This window comes from Helianthus annuus, chromosome 16, assembly GCF_002127325.2.
Source record: "Helianthus annuus cultivar XRQ/B chromosome 16, HanXRQr2.0-SUNRISE, whole genome shotgun sequence".
Taxonomy (NCBI): Eukaryota; Viridiplantae; Streptophyta; class Magnoliopsida; order Asterales; family Asteraceae; genus Helianthus; species Helianthus annuus.
In genome coordinates this window covers 23,385,460-23,407,312 of record NC_035448.2, presented here as the reverse complement: position 1 = coordinate 23,407,312, position 21,853 = coordinate 23,385,460, and the positions used below count along the sequence as shown (strand labels likewise).

Genomic DNA, 21,853 nt, shown 5'->3' with positions numbered 1-21,853 from the left:
TTTCCAAACCAATATAATCTTAAGAAGTGTAAGAATCAAATAAACTATTTATTTGTAATAATGTTAAGAACTGTAAAAATTAAATGAATCATTTGTACGTAGTGTAAGATGATTAAATAAGATAGTGGGATGGTTAATTATATAAGTGTCTTATATATTACACCCAATGCATTGCATTATGTATAGATGATTTATAAGTTAAATCAATTATAAATACAACGGTACGTCAACTTTGTGTGTTGTTGCAGTCAAAATTTTAGGTTTCATTGGACGCCTTTACTAACATCCTTCGGGTAGGGTTGTTAAAATGATTAGGTATTTAGAAGTACGGTTGGATTTGAGGTATTTAGAAGCGCGGTTGGATTTCTATGCATCTGGGGGTTGATTAGGTTTCTAATGAACTTATATTGTATTTCGTTGAAAGTTGAAACATATTTTATGTTTAGTTAAACTTGATTTTGGATATATTCTTAAAAATTATCAGGGGGTGTTTGGGAGTGCTTATAAAACTCCTTATTGATTTTTTGGAAAAGTCAGCATGGAGTGACTTTTTGGAAAAGTCATTTTTCCCCTCACATATACCCTCATTGTCAAACATCATTTTGGAGCTTATAACTTTTCAAAAAGCCAATAAGTCAATAAGTTATTTCAAAAAGCTTAGCCAAACATGCCTTGAATGATATTTTAGACTATAAAAATTTGAAAGCTATGTGTTAAACTTTCTTTTTAAATTCAAGCTTAATCAAGCCGAGCCCGAGCTTAGATTTTAAGCTTGATTTCAAATCCGAGCCGAGCTGAGCAGTGGCGAAGCTTGAGATTTCCCATGGGGGGGTCGAAAACGTATATACCCAAAATTTCTATAGAACCGGGGGTCGAAAACGTATATACCCAAAAATTTCTATATGAAAACTACACACTATGCACTATTGAGCGAAAAGTTCGGGGGTCGGCCGCCCCCTCCCGCCCTATTTAACCTGCGCCCCTGAAGTTGAGCCGACTCAGTTTATATTCAAGCCAAGCCCGAACTCGCCCTAACTCAGCTCGTGAACAGCCCTAAAAAAAAAACACATTTCACGTTTCGGTGTCTTGCAGTGATTATCAAACTTTAAATGCTTTTTGACTTATCCTATCTTTTATCTCATTTGATTAGTATCTTTAACTTTGTATTTGAACCATTAGTTAAACAATCTAATCATTATTAAAAAAATTAAATTTTTTTCTTTTATAAAAAATAGAAGTAATTTTCCTAAAATAGTTGTTTTTGTTGCTTAAAAAAGGAACAAATAAACAGATCTTTCAAAAAACATGTACCATTAATAAAAAAAATATTAAAAGACATTAATTGTTTTTTCTGTTAAAAAAATGTTTTTTTTTGTGTGTTTCAAAGAAAATTGCTTATATGAATGACTATATATCTATATATATATACACACACATGTACATCACTCTCTCTGAAGGAAACAATGGCAGCTAGCTCAGCTTCCAAATGGGTTTCTCTACTCTGCACTTTATCAATACTATTATTATTAATGTGTATTGAGCTTACTGAATGCAGTGTAACTTATGACAAGAAATCTCTCATCATCAATGGCCACAGAAGAATACTCATTTCTGGTTCCATACATTATCCTAGAAGCACCCCTGAAGTAAGTAATAATCCATCTCTTCTTCACATTTTCCCTAACTAATAATTTCTTTTTTAATTGTTTTTTTTTTTTGGTGAAATAAACAAAACCCAACTGGAATCTTGATGTAGATGTGGGAAGATCTTATTTACAAAGCTAAAGATGGAGGCTTGGATGTTATTGACACTTATGTTTTCTGGAATGGCCATGAACCTTCACCTGGCAATGTACTCTGTTCTATATCTTCTGTCATATTTATTTAGTTTTTTGATATAATAAATTTATCATGTAACTGAATGCTGGTAGATTTTACAAACACCCCCCCCCCCCAAAAAAAAAAAAAAAAAAAAAAAAAAAACCTTTTTTGGTTTATTAATATTATTATGTTGGTTTCATGTGACTAAATGTTGAAAGATTTGACATATGTGCAGTATAATTTTGAAGGAAGATATGATTTAGTCAGGTTTGTAAAGCTGGTTCAGAAAGCTGGGATGTATATGCATCTTAGAATTGGACCATTTGTATGTGCAGAGTGGAATTTTGGGTAATTATTATTATTATTATTTATGCATATTTGTGCTCTTTTTGGTGATTTTACTAATGTTTTTAATAATATTTTTTTATGTTTTTAAAGGGGTATTCCTGTTTGGTTGAAGTATGTTCCTGGAATCAGCTTCAGAACTGATAATGAGCCTTTCAAGGTCTATCTTCTACCTCCTTTTTTTCTGTTTTATTGCCTCCTTCAAATCATGAATTTTGATAAGTATTGTGTTGTGTCTTAATATTAAAAACCCATATAAGATTACCATTTTAGAATGAATATGGGTTAGATAACGGGTCAAAATTTTTTAGTCTGGGTTAGGTTTAACCACCACCGGTATTTTTTTAATTATAAGAATAAGATGATGTGTTTAAAGTTTTAAAAGCTACTGTACTGGATTGGTTGGCAGACTCCTGTTCTATGGTAATGGTAGTGTGATAAATCAAATTATATATTTTATTCTAACTTTTGACTTTTGAGACTTTACTCACCTGTCACGTTTTTTGTTCCCATAAATAGTTCATTCATTTACTAGAGTCTGTTAAACACTACATTTTCATTTTTACCCGTTTCAGTTTCGGGTAAAGAGTTTAATTTTTGGTTGGCCCTACTGATTTTTTTTCAAGATATTTATAGCTAAAGCCTAAAAGATATAATACATAGAGGGTTAGGTTTATTTGTGAACAACCTTTTAATAGTGAACTGTGTGAACTAATCCTAGTACTTGATTTTCAATACACAAGTGTAAATCAATGGTCAGGATTAGATGATGAAAATACACTAGTGTATCTTGCGATTTGATGATGTAAATCAATGGTCAGGATTTATTCACTCAGTTCACAAATACACTAGTGTTCACCTTTGATTCAACCAAACACATTTTTTTAACCTTTTGTTAAACTACATGGTGTGGTGTAACTAGCATTGGTTAGTTAAATAGTGACATTGTTGTCATGTGGCTAGTGGGCCTTTAACTAGCTTATCCGTTAACTAACCCATTGTAGTTTAACAAAAGGTTAAAAAAAATGTGTTTGGTTGAATTAAAGGTGGCCCCCACACTTGGAATGGATAACACCCCTTAAGGGCTTGGTGGAGACCCCTTGGCGCCCCCCTTTGACTAGCATGGGGCAGTGTTAGGGCGTTTACTGGTGTTAAAGGGTTGAGGTGGAAGGGGACGCTAGTCCACACCATGGAGCGTTATAGTTAAAGAACTTAATGTTCTCAATATTTAATAAAAATTTTTTAACCTAGTGTAAAGATTATAATCAACTAGTAAATTACACTATGTATAGTTACAGAAGAATTTAATGTTGTTAATATTTAATAATTAATTGTTTTTTACCCTAATGTAAAGATTATAATCAAACTTTGTTGACATAGTTGATTGGTGAATGCAGATGGCAATGCAAAAGTTCACCACAAAGATAGTGCAAATGATGAAATATGAAAAGTTGTTCGAGTCTCAAGGTGGCCCAATCATCCTTTCTCAGGTTACTTCTTCTGCTAACTTGCAAGCTTTCATCTTTTAAAAATCAGGATTTCATTCATAAATTATAATACCATTTACCAATTCTAGTACACCTAGAATTGAATAAAATGGTGTAAATAAAAGAAATCATGTAACATAACAAATGTGTATGCTTACTATTTAGAATTTGGTTTCATACAATATTTTGTTTGATATAAATCAAGATCCCATTTTTCTATACTGTTTGTCAGTTTTACAATGTGGGTATCATCAATAACTGAATAAAATGGTATAATATATCAGTTTGTCAAGATTGCATTTATTTTTAATATTTAGAAATCAAGATTCCGTTTGTCTATAACATGTACCTATTCGGGTTTTATCAAGAACCGAATAAATAAATAAAGTGGTATAATGAATGAAATTTATGTAAAAGATCACATGGGTGTGCTTCTTTTTAATTGTTTAGTTTCTTGCGAGAATCCCTTTGTTTATAGTTTTATAATGCGGGTGTCATCAATAATCATATATCCTAAAGAAAATCAAATGGGTATGCTTCTAATTTACCAATTTTAAGATGCGTAGAAACCGCGTAAAATGCCATTTTCGTCTATGAGGTTTGGTTAGTTTTGGGACTTTTGTCCAAAGGTTTGTTTTTTTCGCATCCGGGTCCAAAAGGTTTGAAATCTTGCTATTTTCATTCGGCTCGTTAACTCCGTATATTTTTCTCGGGTATGTCAGGGGTATTTCCGTCTATTTTGTTACCTTAAAGGGCAATTCCATAACCACCACAAGTGGCCTAGTGGTGGAGTGACTTGGGTTCTCCAATGGAGACCCAAGTTCAATTCCCATTAGTGCCACTTTGGTGGCCACCGACACCCGCTTTAAAGCCGGACCGAGGACACTCGAGGTCTCGGGTTCGAAACATGTTTCTTACCCCTCTTTGATGGCTATGGGTATTTGCCGCCAGGGATCCTTGTCGGGTGGTGAACTGGGAAGGGAGATCCCTTCCGCGGTCAGGGGTACCGTGCAACTACCCTTAAAGGGCAATTCCGTCTTTTTGACTTTATGTACAAGAATTTAGCAAATGTACAAGTATTCAAAAGACCGAATTTCCCTTTAAGTTAGCAAAAAAGACGAAAATATCCTGACTTAACCGAGAAAAACAGATGGAGTTAACGAGCCGGATGAAAATGGCAATATTTTAAACCTTTTGGATCTAGATGCGAAAAAACAAACCTTTGAACGGAAGTCGCAAAACTCAGGGACGAAAACGGCATTTTACTCTTGTATAAATAAATAAGTCGAATGTGTATGCTTGCTTATAAGTTGTAACATATAATTTGGTAAATTGGACAGATAGAGAATGAATATGGGGCAGATACTCAAGCATATGGTGCAGCTGGTCATGCTTACATGACTTGGGCTGCTAAAATGGCTGTCGGTTTAAACACCGGTGTCCCTTGGGTTATGTGCAAGCAAGACGATGCTCCTGATCCTATTGTACGTACTTTTTTTTATTTGTTACCTAGAATTCTGGTGTTGGGATTCATGCAGTGATATGTTTTGTCATCAAACCCGACACCGTAATTATAACCTATGATTGGTGGCAGAGGTGGAAAAATGGGCAGGCCAGATGGGTTGGGTTATGGGTAACGGGTAAAAACGAGTAACTTATGTTTCGTTGTTTTGGAACATCTTTTGTCTAAAAATTTAAATCTCTAATAAATAGTTAAGAGTGACAAAAAAATATTTTTATAAAGAATTGGAGTGTCTAATATGATTAAAAATACTACTACATTGTTTCAGTTATAGACTAATGATTAAATCAATGATTTATGAGGTTTTGTGTTTTTAATATACACTTGAGCCAACTTTCAACCTATTTGATCTGTCTTGGTTTCTTTGTAAACGGGTCGAAATTACTTCATCCGGTGTCTGTTAACATTATGACTAATGTTATTTTCTTTTTTTTGGATCTTTTAATAGATAAATACTTGCAATGGGTTTTATTGTGATTATTTCACTCCAAATAACAAAGAAACCAAACCCACAATGTGGACAGAGGCTTGGAGTGGCTGGTAAGTCAAACTTCAACATCTTTGACTTTTAAAGTCAAAATCATGTTCGTAGAATCTTTTCATTGACTTGAAAGTCATCATGTAAGGTTCTCGGATTTCGGTGGACCTCTTCCCCATCGGCCCGTTCAAGATTTGGCCTTCGCAGTGGCCCGGTTCATTCAAAAGGGAGGTTCATTCACAAACTATTACATGGTTAGCATGCCATTTAATAACTGACAAAAATATCATATTAAAGTTTGTTAACAAACTGAAATACTTCTTTATTAACCGTAAATAGTATCATGGAGGAACGAACTTCGGAAGGACAGCAGGAGGCCCGTTTATCACCACCAGCTACGATTATGATGCTCCTATAGATGAATACGGTACACCCCTAATGAGCTTTGAACCCACACCTCGATATGACTAGTCCAAGAGACTTGACAATATTATGAGTAAATTGCAATTTACGCTCTTTAAGTTTGAGCTTAACTGCAGACGCTGTCCTTTAACTGACGAAATTACACTACATGTTCTTTATGTTATTGTTTCTCATCAGGCGGTGTCCTTTTGTATTAACTGAGTTAGGGCGAAAGGACATCTCCTGATGAGAAACAGTAACACAAAGGACATTCAGTGTAATTTCGTTAGTTAAAGGACAACGCCTGCAATTTGGCTCAAACTTCAAGGATATTATTAAGCCATTTTAAAGTCCTTTATTTTTGTATTTACAGGTTTGCTTAGGCAGCCAAAATATGATCACCTAAAGGCGCTTCATCGAGCTATCAAATTAAGTGAGCGAGCCATTGTCTCTGCTGATCCCGCTTTCGTTTCCTTAGGAAACTATGAACAGGTTTGTAAAATAGAGCCCCCAATGTACTAAAAAATCAGCCTAAATCCTATGAAAACCGTTAGTGTTGGATTCGTCGTTAGTTTTAGACACTTTTGTCGAAATTTGAGAGGCTTTTAATAGGTGGAATTTCATATATCCTTACTAAACTTGTAAAATATCACATTTCCCCATATACACATACCAAAATTTTGGATTTGGTCCATAGCTTTACAAAAGTAGACCGATGGTCTCTATGGTTTGCACCTTGTAACGCATTTAGTCCCCAACTTTTTCCAAAAGTACACAGATGGTCCTTGTGGTTTGCACTTTGTAACGCATTTAGTCCTCAACTTTTTCCAAACGTACATGGATGGTCCCTGTGGGACTAAATGTGTTACAAAATACAAACCACAGGGACCAACGTGTACTTTTGGAAAGCTAGGGACTAAATCCAAAATTTTGGTAAACCAGTCGAACCATATACTCATCAACAATGATGCACCTAAGATTTAATGAAGGGTGTCATTATTCGAAAATACACGTAGAGACGTGTCAGTCAGTGTCAGATATGTATATTACACATGAAAAACGAGTATCAGATATTATATAACAAGAAACTGATAATTCGATATCAATAACCACATTGTTTGTTATACAGGCACATGTGTTTTCTTCGAAAACTGGAGGTTGTGCCGCGTTTATAGCCAACTACCATATCAACTCATCGACGAGCGTTAGATTCAGAAACAGGCGTTACGATCTCCCACCATGGTCCATCAGCATTCTACCTGATTGTAAAACTGTTGCTTTTAACACTGCCCAGGTTAGTTAGTACAACTAATCATGCAATGCATGAGGTACAAGTACCTAAAGCAGATTCCTGAAGTGATCGGGTGTTTCGGGTTTTCAGGTCGGCTCAAAAACATCGTTAGTTAATTGGTTGCCCACAAATGTGAATAGACTCGCTTGGCAAACTTTTAGTGAAGATGTTTCGACTGTTGATGCTGAATCCAAGATGACGGTTTCTGGGCTGTTGGATCAGTTGAGTGTAACTAGAGATGCAAGTGACTACCTTTGGTATTCAACCAGGTGAGAAGTTGTTCTACATTCTGCTTTATAACTTGTACATTCTGCACTAGAACTTGTAACTTATGTTGTTCAATTGTTGAGCTGCAAACGAACAAGAACAAGACCTGGTTCGTGTTCGTTTGTTAAGGAAATATATGTGTTAACGAACTGTTCATGAACGCTTACCGAGCGAGATTTTCTTAACGTGTTCGTGTTTGTTTGTTAATTTTAGGTACCGAATGCAAACAAATGTTCATGAACACAAGCAGACGTTCACGAACAACATTGATACTTATTAAATATTTTATTTGTCGGAATTGTGAAGTATTTAAATACAATATAAAAATTAAAAACACTAATGAACTATTGAACACAAACGAACATAAAGGAACACGTTACCGAATGTTCACGAACATAAATGAACGAACGCGACCTCTGCTCATGTTCGTTCATTTATTAAACAAACGAACTTCCCGCCGGTTAATGAACTGTTCGCTGAAGGTTCGGTTCGTTTGCAGCCCTAAAATAACATACTAGCTATACATGATGCACTGAATTTGTACCTTATTTTCTTGAACTTCATGTACATTATGCATCAAAACTTGTACATTATGCAGTATGCACTATTACTAACACTAGCATTCATGTTTTTGAACTACTTTTATAGTGTTGTGATAAAACCATATGAATTACACCGGAACGTTGTTCCCACTCTGAGCGTGGAATCCGAAGGTCATGTTTTACATGTTTTCGTTAACGGGCAGCTCGCAGGTACAACTCTAATAAGTACAATGTACAACTCAATGAGCTAAGTTTATGCTCCCCGACAATGTTATTAACTTGTTATTATTATGTCGCAAAATCAATAGGTTCGGCATTTGGGAATCAAGACAGTAAAAAAGTATCGTTCACCGGAAACGCCAAGTTATGGGCCGGAGTGAACAAGATTCAACTGCTTAGTGTTGCGGTTGGGTTACAAGTGAGCCATTTAATTCATATTTATTTTTGCGCAAATATAAAAATCAAAGAGAAAAATGTTGGGATAGTCTTGTAGTTTGGTGAAATTTCACCTATAGTCCCCATCTTTCTAAAATTACAGCTATCGTCCCCAACTTTTGTACACTTGTTTATCAGATAGCCCCTAATGTGGGTGGGGGTTAGTTTTCTGAGTTAAGTGGGTGTGAAATGACAAAAATACCCTTTACAGCTGAGAAAACTAACCCCCATCCACGTTAGTGACTATCCGAGAAACGAGTGTACAAAAAGTTGGGGACTATAGCCATAATTTTAGAAAGATGGGGACTATAGGTGAAATTTCACCAAACCACAGGGACTATCCTGGCATTTTTCTCAAAATAAAACTTTCAAGACTTTCGATGAATTCACACATAAGACTAAGGGCTGCTAGACGGGTTGTGCTCGTGGGTTGACATGTCAAACCCGAAAATCATGTTAGACCCGTGAACCCGAACATGACACACATATTCACGGTTGAAAAGCCTGTAGATGTAATCATACAAACATGGCCTTTATCGCCATATTTTATAAGTTAAAGATTAAATGAGACAAAAATATTGAGAAACTTATATTCAAATTCATCGGTAACAACTGTCATTTTTTTTATTTTGAACATGTTTGATTGATCTAAGTATCTAACTATTTAAACGAGTCTAAATACGATGTTTTTTTGTGACTAAAGAATAACGGGCCGCGTTTTGAGCAATGGAAAACTGGAGTTTTCGGGCCCGTGGTGTTGCATGGGGTAGGTAGTGGTTCGTGGGACTTATCTCGTCAGAAATGGTCATACCAGGTTTGTTTCTTTTCAAAATTAGACCGTTTGGACCTCAAATTTTTACTCTCGTGTCATGTATGAAACGGAGGGTCAGCTTCGCCTTTTGGTTTTTATAGGTTGGCCTGAAAGGAGAATCCAAAAACATAGCATCGTCAGTTGGGATTTCAGAGGTAGATTGGGCAGAATCGGCCGTAGGACAAGTGCACAGGCCACTTACGTGGTACAAGGTACGGTTTTTGTTTTTGTAGAGGTGGCAAAATGAGTGGGTCGCATGTTTTCAGATTCATCAAAACGTGGTTGTCTTTTGTGCAGTTTATAATGCATTGGCCGATAAGCAAAATTGCAAAGACATAGGTTTTCCATTTATTATGATATTTCTAAATAACTAACATTGTAGTAAATAAAAATAAGAATAAAATGCCATTTATGTCCTTGAGGTTTGGCCAGTTTTGCAACTTTCGTCCAAAGGTTTGTTTTTTCGCATTTAGATCCAAAAGGTTTGAAATCTTGTCATTTTCATCTGGCTCGTTAACTCCATCCATTTTTCTCCGTTAAGTCAGGGGTATTTCCGTCTTTTTTTAACTTAAAAGGCAATTCGGTCTTTTCACTTTATGTACAAGCATTTAGCATAATGTACAAGTATTCAAAGAAACGACCGAATTGCCCTTTAAGTTAACAAAAAAGACGAAAATATCCCTGACATAAAGGAGAAAAAAGGATGGAGTTAACGAGCAGGATGAAAATGTCAAGATTTCAAACCTTTTGGATTCACATGTGAAAAAACAAACATTTGGACGAAAGTCGCAAAACTGACCAAACCTTAGGGACGAAAATGGCATTTTACTCAAAAAATGACTATATTCATAGTAGGCTTTCATGCCTTTGAAAACACTTTGGGCAACTTTCAACCCGCCAGTTTCTTTCTCATTTAATCATTTAACCCGTTAAATATAAACATAAACACGCATTAACCAGTTGTGAGCTTTGTAGGCTTATTTCAACGCACCAGCAGGGGGTGAGCCTTTGGCCATTGACATGAAGAGCATGGGAAAGGGTCAAGTATGGATCAATGGTCAAAGCATCGGAAGATATTGGACGGTTCATGCAAAAGGTAGTTGTTCGGGCTGCAACTATGCTGGTACATATCGACCAACCAAGTGTCAAACCCGTTGCGGGAAACCAACTCAAAGATGGTATGTTTAACCATTTACCTTTATCAATAAATCATAGAAAAGTGTCCGGGCCGGGTTGACCCAACACACTTTTTTTGGTAACAGTATTTTTTTATTTTTTTTATTTTGGTTTTATAGGTACCACGTTCCTCGATCTTGGTTAAAACCTACCCGAAATTTGATAGTTGTGTTTGAGGAAATAGGCGGTGACGCATCAAGGATTTCTATTATGAAACGAACGTTAAAGTGACGAGTGTATATAGAAGGAAGATCAATACACGATGATGAGTTTATCGCGGTCTCTACGTTGCAGAAGACCTAGAAAAATATACGATTCTTTTAAGAAACGAAGAAAATCTTGATCTGGTGTAGTATGTATGCATGCCATTATCTAAAATCATCATTGTGTTAGAAAGTATTTATAAGAAGTGATAAAAGTGAGCCAAAAGATTGTAAGACACCATAGCTGAAAGTTGTATTCTACCTTCAAATGAGACTTGAGTTTACTTGTGGGACACTCTTTGTACCAAGTGTCACAATAGTAAATTATACTCTAGTATGTGACACAAATCCCGTGTACTGCTAATATTGTCTGTTTTGTTCACAAATCTCAAGACTTCCTAGAAGGTCTACCACTTTCACCTAAACAGGTTTAACTGTAGAGATCTATTCTCGTCAATAGCCAAAACGTCCAAAATGTGTTGGTTTGATGTCAAAGATTACTTGTGAATTCGACATCTCTTGCATTTAGGATTAGTGTGGGATTTGTCACACGGTAGTGATGCACAAAAAAACCGGTTCCAAACCTGACTCGGTGAGTAGGAACCGGTATCAACTATACCCCGTTCTCAAATTAAGCATTTGCAATCAAGTATACGCCTCTCAATCCCAAATCCCAGACCCACTAAAATCACCTCCATATAACTTTCCACAAAAAATAAGAAAATAAAAACTGAAACTCTATAACCAAAATGAAAGCAAACAAGTTATTACGATGATGCATGTAGTCGTTGTTCATGATGATACCAATAGCGATTATAAAACAATATTGAATCAGCGGTCACAGCATATCCATCTTGATTCCTATGCCAACTATGGTATGCATGTGTTCGGTTCTTGATGTTGAAAATTGCATGACCATAACTAGCTTCTCTAAAAGCTGAGTACATTGGCTGTGGTTCAGTCATGCTACACAAACATAATTTGATTTAATTATTATTGGTACAAACAACAAAATAGAATTGGAAGATAATGCATGCAATAGATGTTATTACTTACTTAAATGCCAAACCCTCGAGATTTCCTCCATCCCCAATGGTTATGTATACAGGGGCAGATTCGTCTTTTACAGGACTACAATCCCCGTTTACAATATTGTAACCGATGTTCGATATGCGTTCCTGTGCCAACAAATATTTTCACAAAACTATGTTACTTTCTGTTTAATGAAAAAATTACAAGCAAGGTAAGTTAAAGTTCTAATGATATAAGTAACAATATCAAAGAAATCATTTTTTTATTAATATAACAAAATGGATTGTGTAAAAAGACTTACGGAGCGTTCATAGGCATGTACATGCCCAGAAAACACGACATCAACCTTGAACTTGACAAACCACGGCTCAAACAAAACTCTCATAGGTTCGCCTTCCATATAATGATACATGTAGCTATTATACAACGGGGAATGTATCATGGTAATCAACCATGGTGTTTCGGTTCTATCAACTTTACGTAATTCTTTCTCAAGCCATTCATATTGAGGAGTGTATTTACCTAAAAAATACAAAAAAAAAAAAAAAATAGAGCATTTAACTTGCAGTTGGTTTTGGGAGTACTAAAGATTATATGGTAGTGTTTGGCATCTTAGAATCATAAAAAAACACCATAAATCTTTTTATGAAATTTTAAAACCTTAACTAAATTTCCTTGTTTTATTATAATCTTAATTGATGCTTTCACAAGTTTTTATTACATTTCATTTATATTATTTGTGCAAAAAAAATTAATAAGTTTTACAACTACTATATGAAGTAGAGATGAAAACTATGAATTGTTTTATAACGTAAAAAATTCAGATCAAAACACCATCTGCAGGACAACCAAACACGATAATGGAATGCAATCAGGGCCGGCTCAACTATTTTGGTGGCCTAAAGCGAATTAAAAACTCGAGGCCTCTTTTCCCAAAAAAAAACACTATTTGAGAAAAACCCTCCTTTACCCGGGCTTGGGACCGCCAAAAATAAACTTAAAGCTTTATTATTGGCGAAGTTAATTTAATTTTTTTGTATTTTTCTATGTATAAAGATAAGTTCAGCCCAACCCAAATATCATATATAATTTTTTTTTAAGTTAGCGGCCCTATTGATTTGGAGGCCTAAAGCCCAAGCCTCAAAATACTTGGGCTTGGGCGGCCCTGAATGCAATGATTCATTCCATTTCATTGGCATTCCCTTCCAGGCAACTAGGGGTTCAAACGAGCCGAGTGGCTTGAGAAAAAGCTTGAAACGAGCCAACCTTGAGCCTAAAACAAAGCTCGTTTATTTATCGAGCCCGGGCTCGAGCCTGGCATGTGAAGCTCGTCAGGCTAGTCGAGCCTTATTAAAAGTTGTCTAGTAAACGAGCCAATCCGAGTTATTTAAACTTGTTTACGAGCCGAGCCCGAACCTAAAAATACGCTTGTTTAGTAAACGAGCTCGAGCCCGAGCGTCACTTATCGAGCTCGCGAGCCTAAACGAGTCTATTATTTATATTATTTTTATTTAATATATTAATTAATAGATAATAAATAAGCCAAGATCGATCTTGAGAAACTATGCTCGAGCTTTGAAAACAAAGCTCGAACCGAGCCGAGGTCGAGCTTGGTCAAGCTCGGCTCGGCTCGGCTCGGCTCATTTGCACCCCTACAGAGCTACAGGAAACCAAACAGACTCAGATATTTACTTGAGTATTTTTGGGAAAGAAAAACAAGGTTGATCACCGTAAGCTGAGTATGAAGACAGCACTATGATGTACGCTGAAGCCCGCTTAATGGAGTACCAAAAAGGTGAAGTGCTTTCGGATGCCTCAAAAGGGACTTGGTACCTGTGAGTATAAGGCTTAAAAGGTTCAGTCTCTCCCTGCAACAAAATCACACAAATTTAAAGTTTGACTTTTTAGGTCAAATAGAGTCAGTTTCAACTTCTAAGATGATGCTCAAATCTTGAATAGTTGAATCTGTTATGAAATGTTTCACAATTGGACACATGATAATGATACTATTTTTAACTTTTTTTAACGGCAAAAGATTCTATGGAATATAGAAAACGGGCCAGCGATGCTGTAAAACCCACAAACAAAGAGACAATCCAAGATTAACTATAACGGGCCAGGCTGAAATGGGTCATCATTTAGTATGTGTCAAAACGGGTCAGACTGGGTTAACCCTCAAACGGGTTTTTGTAGCTTAGTAAACTGCTAAAAAAATAACTAATGAGCAAATTACGATTACAAAAACAACATTCCCACAATAATGATCTAAATTTTGGATGAAATTATTTGCAAGGTTCTATTATTAAAAAAAATAGACTCTAGGCGACTTTCAACGAGTTGACCTACGCGGGTTGGGTCAAAATGGGTTTGGGATGTAACATGTCATTTGGGTCAGAGAGGATCTGATTGGTTTGGGTTGACCCAATAAACCCTTTTTATGTTAAATTTTAAACTTTTAAATGTAGTTAATACATATATTGTGTTTAGAGTAAAGTGCCATTTTTGTCTCCGAGGTTTCACCAGTTTTGTGACTTTCATCCAAAGGTTTATTTTTCCGCATCTCAATCCAAAAGGTTTATAATCTTGCCATTTTCATCCGGTCCGTTAACTCCATCCATTTTTCTCCATTAAGTCATGGGTATTTCCAATCTTTTTTGTTAACTTAAAGGGCAATTCGGCCATTTTCAAGGGTATTCGCTCTTTTTACATAAAGTGAAAAAGACCGATTTGCCCTTCAAGTTAGCAAAAAAGACAGAAGCCGGAAAATACATCTGACTTAATGGAGAAAAATGGATAGAGTTAACGAGCCGGATGAAAATGACAAAATTTCAAACCTTTTGGATCCAGATGCAGAAAAACAAATCTTTGGACGAAAGTCGCAAAACTGGCCAAACCTCAGGGACGAAAATGACATTTTACTCTTGTGATTAAATAAACAACATTATTACAACAATGATCTAAATCTTGGAATAATTAGAAATTTGTATGGATTAAAAATAGAATCTAGTAGACTCTCAATCTGTTTGACCTGCTTAAGTCTACAAAAATAGAAGGGTCAAAACTGATATATCTACAAAAAGTCAAAGGAAGCTTACAAGTTTGGGTGCAAAGTCAATTTCATGATTTCCAGCAGTCCATATCCACGGTTGATATGCTGTACTTCTCTCAGCAAACCGACCCCACGAATCCCATCTCGTGTTATCATTATCCGGATACGTATCAGCATAAGAAATGTCTCCCATAAACAATACGGTTTTTCCTTCTATGGGATTCATTTCATAATGAGTAAGTGTCGCATTTGAGTCAAAGGTTTGACCAAGATCACCTGTAAGCAACATTACATTAGAGTTGGCAAGATATGTAACACATCGAAAAGAGAAAGGGTTGAAACGGGTCATTTTTAGTACGGGTCAAATTGGACAAAATACCGATAAGACCAAAAGTATATGGTACATCTGGTCCAACTTCAGGAGGAGTAGTGAACCAGAAAGTTCTTGATGCATTTCCAATCCCAACTTCATAATAGTATCTTGTATCATACTGTAAAATATCGAAAACAAATTAATCAACGTAATTTTAGGCCAAATTATCATGCTAAAATAAGCTGATAAGCATAATCCCAGAATGATATCAAAAGGAGTTGATATATTGATGAAGAAAATGATTATGCGAACTACCAATGAAATAGTACGGTACCTCCAAATCGGTGATATTGCAATGATGGATGAACCCAGAGGCATAATCATAGAATGTGTAGGTAGTAACAATGCCAGTTGCTATGTTCTTAGTTGTGTCGTCTTTACGCCAGTAAATGACGATATCCGAACCTTGTTCTTCCATTGTTACCCAAGATACAATCACTGCTTTCCCCAGATGATCTCCTTGTGTTATATGAACCTTAAATTCATAAAAAATAAATTTATATAATTTTTAAAATCTAGAAAATGACACCCCAAATTGCAGCCTACAGTTCTTACATCAACAGAGCACAATCAATTGGTATATAGAATTCGTAAGTTAAACAAAACATTAACCCCCCTAAATTAAAGCAATGAATTAGAAAAGGACTGCTATAGATACACTGGTGATGCTATACAGACACTAGGTGACAGAGCGAAAATGGTCATTCGGGCCATATGACTTTGTCAGTGGTCACATAAGTCATTATGTGTCAGTCAAACACGTCATATGGGTCGTATGACAACGAAAATCGTCATTCAGGCCACATGACTTTGTCAGTGGTCACATCAGTCATTATGTGTCGGTCAAACGCGTCATAAGGGGATGGCAATTCCTGACCTGTTTATGACACGATTAAACATGTTTACTATAAAGTACATTGTGTAATAATATATTTTTTTAAATTATTATAATTAGCTGGCTAGGCTCTATCATTTCTCCTCCTCGGTCCATAAAACATATAAAAATTGTATACACATGAGATATAAAGTGGTTAAACTAGTCGATATATCTATAGATAAAACAAACACACAAAAATTATCCTAAAATCAAACCAAACCGGAAACGGAACCCTAAACCAAAACAAAGCTCATAAAATCCACCCCAAACTCTTCCCTAATCAATGAAAACTCATCTAAATATTATGCATATGAATACACAAAATCAAAATAATCACCAAACAGATTAAAATTACAACCTGTTGAGGCGCATTATAGCCAGGTGGCACACTAAACACGTCACTATCGAGAGGCATATCAATAGTCTTCCCAATTTGTCTTACAAAACTACTAGTTAATCCTCCATCAACGGATTCAAACACGAAGAAGAAGACTATAACAGAGATGATAAGAGGGTACCAGATGACACCCATTGATAACACAAACCCTAATTTGTTTTGTTTTGATTGAGAAATTACTTGATTTCTACCTGTATCATGCTGATTGGTGTGTGTGAGTGATTAGTGTGAGAATAAGTTGTTGGAATTTGTATAGATTTTTGTAGAATCAGTGATGAAATTGAAGATGAACGTTGAACTGATCGGTACCCGTTATGGGGGTTTCCTGTTTTCTGGGAGGTAACAAAAAACTAAAATGCATGACAAAAATAAAAAATAATGTAAAATAAAAAGACAAAATGATGTAAATAAGAATTCTAAAGTCTACAAGCTAAAAATTCAAAAGTGAGAACTTAAAATCTAAGTTTTTAAAGTTTGATGAAACGGTTTCAATACTGCTAGAATGAGTTCAATCAAAGTCCGTTTGATATCTTTCTTAGTTGTAGAAGACTATGTATTTTAACAGTTTTCCATAGCTTTAAATTTTAATCTTAATATAGAGAAAAATGCCCGGATAGTCCCTGTGGTTTCACCTTTTTTCACCTATAGTCCCCAAGTTTCTAAAACTACCTGAATAGTCCCCAAGTTTTCGATTTTTGTTCCCGGATAGTCCCTGGGTCTAACTTCAGTTACTTTTCTCTGTTAAGTGACCCCACGTGCATATCACGTGAGGGGTATTTTGGTCAGTTTACTTGTGCCTAACATATAAAAGTATACCTGCACCCCTACTCCCTCATTGTCAGTTGTTTTCCCTCCCTCCCTTAGTCGAATCCGGCTCATCATCTTCCCCTAATCTCTTCACCCCAGGTAAACCCTAAATCTGATCGATCGATCATCTGATCATCAGAATCTTCCCACGAAAATGAAGGACGACGATCCTCAACATCCAAACAACAACCGTCAGTGGAATTTCCGGTCCAATTCTGAGTATGTGAAGCCGTTTGTACCAGAGACTGTTTACGGTAAGTATCGTTAAAACCCTAGCTTCATTGTGCAAGAATGCTACAGGTTGAACAACATGCAATATAGAGAAATAAACTGTTAAAACCCTGTCATTTTATACCCTAATGTAAGTTTAATGTATGTGCAGATGGTTTTGAGAACTTTTTCAGCATAAAACTTCTTTATGGTGGTGTGTTTACTCCGTCACCAGGAAGAAAATACGCTTTTGGCAAAGCTGCTTATGTTGACTACTGCAACATTGAGGAATTTTCAGTGCATGAAATCGATTGGATGGTGAGAGATCTTCAACTATATGTTCCTGATGTGAAGTTCTATTACCATTTTAAGATTCCTGAGTTAGATTTAGATGTTGGATTATGTCCTTTAGGTAATGATGGTGATGTTAGGCTTTTGGCCAAATATGTTGCAAAAAACAAACTTATTAAGGTGTTTATAGAACATGGTGAAACCAAGGTTAAAAATTACTTTAGTCCGACACAATCGTCGAAGGTGGTTATTCAAGAATTAGAGAATGAGGGGGGTGCTGTTAATACCATTCAAAGGCCTAGAAGAAAGAAACTTAGGGTATCAAAAAATTTGTTACTTCAATGGAAAGATGTAACTGATGTAGAAGGTTCAGAGGCTGCTGATAAGGTAATTAATGATGTAACTGATGTTGAAGAGGGTAACACAGGTGGTGTAGAGACTGTTATTGCAGAGGGTAACACAGGTGGTGTAGAGGCTGTTGATAAGTTAAGTAATGAAGTTGTAAATGAAGGTGTAACTAATGAAGATGTAGAGGCTAATGTAGGTGGTGTAGAGGCCAATGTAGGTGGTGTAGAGGCCAATGTAGGTGGTGTAGAGGCCAATGTAGGTGGTGTAGAGGTTAATGTAGGTGGTGTAGAGGTTAATGTAGGTGGTGTAGAGGCTAATGTAGGTGTGGAGAATGCATCGTTCCATAACAGTTTTAGCTATGATTTTGACAATGCAAATTTCTCAACTGATTTTCCAATAGATGGTGTGTCTAGGCAAGCTGAGGGTGATGAGTCTGAGGTTGGTCAGTCTAAGCAAGCTGAGGGTGGTGAGTCTGAGGTTGGTCAGTCTAGGCAAGCTGAGGGTGGTGAGTCTGAGCATGTTGAGGGTGTTGAGGCAAGTGATGGTGCTGAGGCTGATGATGAATCAACTGAGGGTGATGATTCAGATGACAGTGACTTTGTAGAGGGGTTAGAGAGTATGGATGAGGCTGAATATGACATGATGGACTACCATGCAAATGTTGACAGGGGTGTGGAGTTTATGGGAGCTGAAGTAGAGTCTGTTGGCAACCATGATGTGGATACCAGTGATGACTTATTAGATGATGAAAATCTAAGTTATGAGTCTTTTGACAGTTTGACTGATGAGGAAATGGAAGATTTCGAAACTAGGAGAAGTTTGAAATTAAGAGAGTTGAGGAGGAAAAAGAGGGTTGCACAATCAACATCCCAAGTGACCTTTTATGTGGGTCAGTTGTTTCCAACAGCCAAAGCGGCAAAAGACAAGATAAACAAACATGCAATTGAAACAAGGAGGTCACTGTCTTTTCTGAGAAATGATAAAAGAAGAATTAGGGTGGTTTGTGAGGGTAGATGTCCAATATTCACATGTGGGCCAAATCAAACTGGGCCCAGCCAAAGTGGGCCTGGTATCCATATACAATCTGCAAGTGGGCCTGGTATCCAAAAAGGCAAGGAATCTTCTGCAAGTGGGACAAAAAAGGGGTTTAAAAAGGGATTGGTAGAATGCAATGATAAAAGGAAGGGTAGGTTAAATAGTGTTGATTGTCCTTGGGTTTTGTACTTGTCTAGATTGAGTGATGAAGATGAGACTTGGGTGGTAAAGACTTACCAACCGGATCACAAGTGTCTCACATCCAGAAAAATACAGCCTTTCACTTCTACCTTCTTGGCTAAACAAGAGTTTGTGATGAATCAGATTGCAGCCAACCCTAATATTTCAGTAAGTAGGCTACAAGAAGAGCTTGGGAGGAAGTATGAGCTGTCTGTGACAAAAATGAAGGTATAAACCCTAATTTCTTCTTCTGTTTATTTTCTTTAATTATAAACCATTGACTAATTTTAAGTTGATTACAGGCTTTCAGGACAAAGCTCAAGGCCACCAAAAAGATTGAAGGGGACTTCAAAGTTCAGTATGCAAGCCTCAGGGACTATGTCATGGAACTGCACAGGACCAATCCAGGTACAACAGTTAAATTTGTTGTTGAGCCTGAGTGTAACCCACATGCACCCACAAGGATCTTCAAGAGGATTTACATTTGTTTGGGACCACTGAAAGAAGGGTTTAAAGAGTGTAGGAGGGAACTGTTGGGGTTAGATGGGGCATTTATGAAAGGCCCCTACCCTGGTCAGATGCTAACAGCAGTTGGTTTAGATCCCAACAATGGCATTTATCCTTTAGCTTATGGAATTGTTGAGGCTGAGAACAAAGACTCCTGGATCTGGTTCCTACAGTGTATTAAAGATGACTTGGATCTTCCAGATAATGCAAATTTCACCTTCATTTCTGACAGGCAAAAGGTATGGTATTAAATTCAGCAAGAGTCATTCAGCAATTAGCATAAGTCTGTTTTTTGTATGATTAATGTTTGAAATGTGATGAAACAGGGAATAATACCAGCCATAAGTCAGGTATTTCCAGCAGCTGAGCATAGATTTTGTGCAAGGCATATTTGGCAGAACATGAAACTTCAATGGAGAGGAGATGCCTTCAAGGATTGTCTTCAAAATGCATCCAAAGCTTATACAGTTCCAGATTTTGAAGCAAAAATGGAGGAGTTGAGGTTGTACAACATTGAAGCTTATAATTGGTTGGCAAGTATTCCACCCATTCACTGGAGCAGGTCTCATTTTACAGGTATATGCATACCAAAACTTATAACTGCTGTTTAACCTGTTTATTGATGTTTTTGCTGTTTATTGATGTTTCTGCTGTTTAATGCTGTTTATGTCTGTTTATTGATCATTCAGTTTGGCAATTTGATATACAGGTAGGGCACAATCTGATGTGGTGCTGAACAACATGTGTGAAGTCTTGAATGCAAGGACAGTCAATGGTCGAGACAAGCCTATAATTTCTGCTTTGGAGTTTGTCAGAGAGTATCTAATGCAGAGGATAGTGAATGTCATCAGGAAGATTCGGCAGACAAATGGTCCACTTACTCCTAGAGTTGCAAAGATCTTTGAAAACACAAAGAAATTAGCTGCAAATTATAATGTTAGGTGGAGTGGTGGGACAAAGTATCAAGTCAGTGGTAAGGTCACAGTGGATGGTGCTGCAACACATAAACAGTATGTTGTGGATGTTGTGGATAGGGTTTGCACTTGTAGAGAATGGGAAGTTTCAGGAATCCCTTGTAGGCATGCTGTGGCTGTCAATTGGGACATGGCAATGAATGGCCAAGAGGTTGGACCCCCAGAATCATGGGTTAATGAATGTTATTATCTTGAAACATGGAAGAGGGTTTACAGTCATACCATTGGTCCCATTAATGGTAGAGAATTATGGCCAAAATCACAGGTTCCAACCAACCTAACCCCACCTCTGCACCACACACCTATCGGCAGACCTAAGAAGAAAAGAAGGAAGGATGCTGTGGAGTTGCAGGATGAAGTTGAAAGGGCTTCACAAGCAAGAAACAAGAGAAACAGGGCTGCTGAAGCTGATAACGAGCAGGCTGTGGTTGGTGGCAAATTCACAAGAAAATGGAAGTCCGTGAAGTGCCAGAAGTGTGGTGAAAAGGGCCACAACCAAAGAACTTGTGGAAGGACCAAAACAGTTGCCGGGCCGAAGAAAGGGAAGAAAGGTAAGAAGAAGAAAGATGGTAATCAACCTACTGAGGCTGGTGAGGGAGCTCCAACTGTTTAAGGGTTATGGTTCTTCGGGTTGTCGGGTTATGGTTTTTGGGTTGTCTTAAGGGTTATGGTTCTTTTGGGTTGTCTTAAAACAGTTATGCAGTCTTTTGTGTCTCTTTAACCTGTTAAAACACTATGACAATTATCATGTATGGTTGGATGTTTAATGTTCAGTCGTTTAAAGTTTATGGTTTGTAGTATTTTCTGTTTTACTTTCATGTTTGTGGTTTAAAGTTTGGACAAGTCATGTACAGGTTATTGTGTTCATTTGCAGCTCATGTTTGTGGTTTAAAGTTTGGACATGTCATGTACAGGTCATGCACAATGTCGTATGTGCAATGTACATTTTGCAGGAACATGTTATTATGTTCATTTATAGGAACAGCTCATGCA

At 36.7% G+C, this 21,853-nt stretch overlaps 3 protein-coding genes across 5 annotated transcripts; 2 read left to right on the top strand and 1 right to left on the bottom strand.

The window, feature by feature from the left end:
- The first annotated feature begins 1,430 nt into the window (after positions 1 to 1,430).
- Positions 1,431 to 11,162, top strand: LOC110914991 (beta-galactosidase 5). Its single transcript, XM_022159605.2, has 18 exons — positions 1,431 to 1,646; positions 1,757 to 1,852; positions 2,057 to 2,169; positions 2,260 to 2,326; positions 3,564 to 3,656; positions 4,994 to 5,137; positions 5,624 to 5,715; positions 5,802 to 5,907; positions 5,993 to 6,080; positions 6,429 to 6,547; positions 7,185 to 7,349; positions 7,437 to 7,615; positions 8,262 to 8,365; positions 8,464 to 8,573; positions 9,294 to 9,404; positions 9,503 to 9,613; positions 10,377 to 10,579; positions 10,697 to 11,162. The coding sequence occupies exons 1-18, from the start codon at positions 1,464 to 1,466 to the stop codon at positions 10,806 to 10,808; spliced, it is 2,196 nt and encodes a 731-aa protein (XP_022015297.1). The 5' UTR covers positions 1,431 to 1,463; the 3' UTR covers positions 10,809 to 11,162.
- A 336-nt stretch (positions 11,163 to 11,498) lies between these two features.
- Positions 11,499 to 16,874, bottom strand: LOC110914992 (purple acid phosphatase 2). Of its 3 annotated transcripts, none has more exons than XM_022159606.2 (8): positions 16,470 to 16,874; positions 15,509 to 15,709; positions 15,220 to 15,352; positions 14,908 to 15,137; positions 13,542 to 13,680; positions 12,114 to 12,334; positions 11,837 to 11,958; positions 11,499 to 11,746 (listed from the first exon to the last, which is right to left on the bottom strand). In XM_022159606.2, exons 1-8 carry the CDS (start codon positions 16,641 to 16,643, stop codon positions 11,548 to 11,550), a joined length of 1,419 nt encoding a protein of 472 aa, XP_022015298.1. In that variant the 5' UTR covers positions 16,644 to 16,874; the 3' UTR covers positions 11,499 to 11,547. The 3 variants fall into 3 exon arrangements, with proteins under 3 accessions (XP_022015298.1, XP_022015300.1, XP_022015299.1); XM_022159608.2 differs by having other exon boundaries at positions 11,531 to 11,746; positions 16,700 to 16,874; XM_022159607.2 differs by having other exon boundaries at positions 11,531 to 11,746; positions 15,241 to 15,352; positions 16,470 to 16,873.
- Positions 16,875 to 18,811: 1,937 nt separating this feature from the next.
- On the top strand, positions 18,812 to 21,648 carry LOC110919082. Its single transcript, XM_022163359.2, has 4 exons — positions 18,812 to 19,607; positions 19,682 to 20,125; positions 20,213 to 20,462; positions 20,596 to 21,648. Exons 1-4 carry the CDS (start codon positions 18,846 to 18,848, stop codon positions 21,471 to 21,473), a joined length of 2,334 nt encoding a protein of 777 aa, XP_022019051.2. The 5' UTR covers positions 18,812 to 18,845; the 3' UTR covers positions 21,474 to 21,648.
- The last annotated feature ends 205 nt before the right edge of the window (positions 21,649 to 21,853 follow it).